The 4396-nt window shown below is 43.0% G+C and overlaps 1 protein-coding gene across 4 annotated transcripts in view; it reads left to right on the plus strand.

The window, feature by feature from the left end:
• The first annotated feature begins 323 nt into the window (after positions 1-323).
• Positions 324-4396, plus strand: part of nyap2a (neuronal tyrosine-phosphorylated phosphoinositide-3-kinase adaptor 2a) — a 19791-nt gene continuing 15718 nt past the window's right edge. For 3 of the 4 annotated variants that reach the window (XM_031879435.1, XM_031879436.1, XM_031879437.1), the window contains exons 1-2: positions 324-1891; positions 2944-3254. In XM_031879435.1, coding sequence (XP_031735295.1) covers positions 1650-1891; positions 2944-3254 — 553 coding nt within the window. In that variant the 5' untranslated portion in view covers positions 324-1649. The remainder of the gene's footprint in view (positions 1892-2943; positions 3255-4396) is intronic. The other variant, XR_004213975.1, reaches the window with a different exon arrangement.

Genomic DNA, 4396 nt, shown 5'->3' on the forward strand with positions numbered 1-4396 from the left:
ATGAGCTTCCTCCGTAGGGTGGCCGGGCTCAGCCTTAGAGATAGGGTAAGGAGCTCGGTCATCAGGAGGGAGCTTGGAGTCGAGCCGCTACTCCTTTGCGTCGAAAGGAGTCAGCTGAGGTGGTTCGGGCATCTAATTAGGATGCCTCCTGGACGCCTCCCACTGGAGGTTTTCCAGGCACGTCCAACTGGGAAGAGACCCCGGGGAAGACCCAGAACACGCTGGAGGGATTACATCTCCCAGCTGGCCTGGGAACGCCTCGGGATCCCCCAGAATGACCTGGAACATGTTGCCGGTGAGAGGGAAGTCTGGGTCAGCCGGCTTAGCCTGTTGCCACCGTGACCCGACCCCGGATAAGTGGAGGAAAATGGATGGATGGATGGTTTCACAATTTATAATCTATAAAATATGCTCATTGTTCTTCTGATGTCTCTCTGCAGTCTCCATGCTCCACTTACATTAACTACCCACTGCCCAGTTTAATACATATGAGGTAAATACAAATAATAATATCAGAACATGTCCATATCCATAACCTTTGTTTACACAACAGGCCAGAGATAATGCACAAACACATGACATGTTCCCCATCACAAGTATTCTTCTCACTGCTCAGACTGAAGACAACAGCTGACTGTGTGTGCATCTCTGGATGGTGAACATCATCATCTCTATTGTCTACAGTCAAAGAGTTACATTGTAATTGTGATTCCATTGTCCTTTTAATTTAATTTACATTTCATTCCATCATACATTCTATAGTCAGCTTTCAATGTATACACTGTCCGCCATCATTATGTTGTTGTTCTTTGTTTCTTTCATTGACACACTACAGAGCTCCAGAACACTCCATGTTAATCATCTCAAGGTATTAATATGCTGTCATATTGTGCTGATTGCCAGCAGGCCAGCTGACCTTATTGGCCTCTGTAAGTATGTCAGTGGTAGAGTTGAGTATGTCGGTGGTAGAGTTGAGTATGTCGGTGGTAGAGTTGATTATGTCGGTGGTTGAGTTGATTATGTCGGCGGCAGAGTTGAGTATGTCAGTGGTAGAGTTGACATACTAATGAGGAGAACAGGAGAACACGATAGATCAACGTTTAGTCCATTCCTGTGACTTGTGCTTCTGTGTAACTAGCTCCTCTGATCCTACACGAGACCTCATGCTCTTATTCTGTATACTTCTTTTTTCTGATGTTTGACCTTTTTCTACTAGTTTTGATATATATGTTATTATAAATGTATCATTTATGTTTATGTACCTTATGGAAATATCTACTATATTGTACTCTTGACATCTTCTGTATCTTGTAATATATTGATCTATATTGTAATATTATATGCGTCTGCCTATTACTGTTGACTTCTGTAGTGGAGTTTGATTCTTTGCTAATAACAGCTGCTGGAAATCAAGCCGTGAATCTGATGAAGCAACATGCAGAACTAGTTCTCTCCGTCTTGTTCTGAATGAGATGTCTGTACTCGTATCCTGTGTGTGCTGCACTTTGATTTATTGTGTCTGACTGTGGTTCACTGTGCACTCAGGAGAGAAGAGAAGGACTGATCTCACTCACTGGGATGAACTCTCTGAGAGGAAACATCTGAATGAATATCAGAGACAGACTGTAAACAGTGTTATCTACAGAGACATGGTCCTTTCTGATCCTCCTCAGGTCTTCTGGAGAGTCATGACATCTCAGGAGGAGGCGTCTTCCTTCAGGAGCTTTTGTCAATATGTGGAGGAGAGCGGCCTTCGAACGTACGACGGTCTGGTGATCCAAAACGCCTCGGACATTGCCAGAGAGAGCGACCGCATCCGCAACCAGAACAACTGGACCTACCTGCAGGAAAAACACCAGAAGAAGAGACGACAGGAAGAGGCCATCAAGAGGTAGAGCACAAAAACAGATAAAAGCTTAAAAACGTGACCACTGCTGAATGTAGATGTACACACACACACACACACACACCACACACACACACACCACACCACACACACACACACCACACCACACACACCACACACACCACACACACACACACACACACACACACACCACACAACACACACACCACACCACACACACCACACACACACCACACACACACATACTTTTTACATTATCCTCATTTACATTCAGTCACTTGAGTTTGATCGCATATGAGTTACATCATTTAAATTTCCCCCGAAACATCTAACCTAATAAATACTTTCCAGTGTTCAAAACACACTCTGACCATATTCTGGGTTATTAAATAATGATTTTACAATCACAATATCTATAAATATGGACACAAATAATGAATAAATACTATAAACATATTCTGCCTGTAGAAATCGATCCTGTAGCCTCTAAGCAGAATTCTGAACACAGTATAAATACCACAGACTAAATACATGCAGAAGAGTCCAAAAACTGTTAGAGAGATAAACAAAATTGAAGTTGAAGATGTTGAATTAAAAATGTGGATCTCAATAGTGTGAATGCTGCTGAATCAGCATTCACCATAATGTACCATGCAGTGGAAGTGTAGCAAACCACAGTTGATAACACCATCGTGATAGTTGATTCTTGACTTGTCTCACTGGAGTTTTAGACTTTGTCGAGCCAGCTGATGGAAAGTAAGCATGTCTCTTTGTCCAACTTTCTTTGTAAAGAAAACTTCCAGTTCATGTTGTCTGTCGTAGGAACAAACAGGAAGATACTGAAGTCACTACGAGAGAAAAATACATTTAAACATGGCTGAAAACAACTGCTTCCTGTGACTGTTCAGATTCTGATTAAAATGTGTTTATTCATGAAGAATGAATTCAGTACAGTAATTTCAAATAACAGTGGTATTGTGGTGAGTTGTTAATCAGATTAGTTTTGGTTCGTGACACTCGGGTGTTGTGTGATTGGTTGATGATCTACAACTTTGTCTTTCCACTGGTCCATCCAGGATTGGTGAAGATGTAGCCATGGCAACAGACGGGGCATACTCTGGAAAACATTTCAGGATGGGTTTCATGACGATGCCGGCACCACAGGACCGTCTGCCGCCACCAAGTCAGGGCTTCACTGTCCGATCCCAGTCCCTCCACTCGGTGGGTGGAGAAGACGACTCCAATCCAAACCGTAAAAGACCTCCGCCCAAACCCAAGAGAGACCCCAACACCAAACTGAGCAGCAGTTCTGAGATGGTGAATGGAGGCTCCGGAGTCACCAAGAAAGATACTCAAGAGACCAAAGAGACTTCGGAGCAGGCTGAAGGTGAGAAACGAACACCCGACGACACCTTTTGGCTAAACATGACATCTGTTGGTTAACACATGACACCTGTTGGCTAAACATGACATCTGTTGGCTAAACATGACATCTGTTGGTTAAACATGACAGCTGTTGGCTAAACATGACACCTGTTGGCTAAACATGACACCTGTTGGCTAAACATGACGCCTGTTGGCTAAACATAACGCCTGTTGGCTAAACATGACATCTGTTGGTTAAACATGACATCTGTTGGTTAAACATGACACCTGTTGGCTAAACATAACGCCTGTTGTTTAACACATGACACCTGTTGTTTAACACATGACACCTGTTGGCTAAACATGACATCTGTTGGTTAAACATGACACCTGTTGGTTAACACATGACACCTGTTGGTTAACACATGACACCTGTTGGTTAAACATGACATCTGTTGGTTAAACATGACATCTGTTGGTTAAACATGACAGCTGTTGGTTAAACATGACAGCTGTTGGCTAAACATAACGCCTGTTGTTTAACACATGACACCTGTTGGTTAAACATGACACCTGTTGTTTAAACATGACACCTGATGTTTAAACATGACACCTGTTGGTTAACACATGACACCTGTTGGTTAAACATGACACCTGTCGGTTAAACATGACACCTGTCGGTTAAACATGACACCTGTCTGTTAAACATGACACCTGTCGGCTAAACACGACACCTGTCGGTTAAACATGACACCTGTCGGCTAAACATGACACCTGTCGGCTAAACATGACACTTGTCGTTTAAACATGACACCTGTTGGCTAAACATGACACCTGTTGGCTAAACATGACACCTGTTGGTTAAACATGACACCTGTTGGTTAAACATGACACCTGTTGGCTAACACATGACACCTGTTGGTTAACACATGACACCTGTTGGTTAAACATGACAGCTGTCGGTTAAACATGACACCTGTTGGTTAAACATGACAGCTGTCGGTTAAACATGACACCTGTCGGTTAAACATGACACCTGTCGGTTAAACATGACACCTGTTGTTTAACACATGACACCTGTTGTTTAACACATGACACCTGTTGGCTAAACATAACGCCTGTTGGTTAACACATGACACCTGTTGGTTAACACATGACACCTGT

The sequence above is a fragment of the Anarrhichthys ocellatus genome, unplaced genomic scaffold, assembly GCF_004355925.1.
Source record: "Anarrhichthys ocellatus isolate YVR2014 unplaced genomic scaffold, GSC_Weel_1.0 scaffold262, whole genome shotgun sequence".
In the NCBI taxonomy this organism is placed as follows: domain Eukaryota; kingdom Metazoa; phylum Chordata; class Actinopteri; order Perciformes; family Anarhichadidae; genus Anarrhichthys; species Anarrhichthys ocellatus.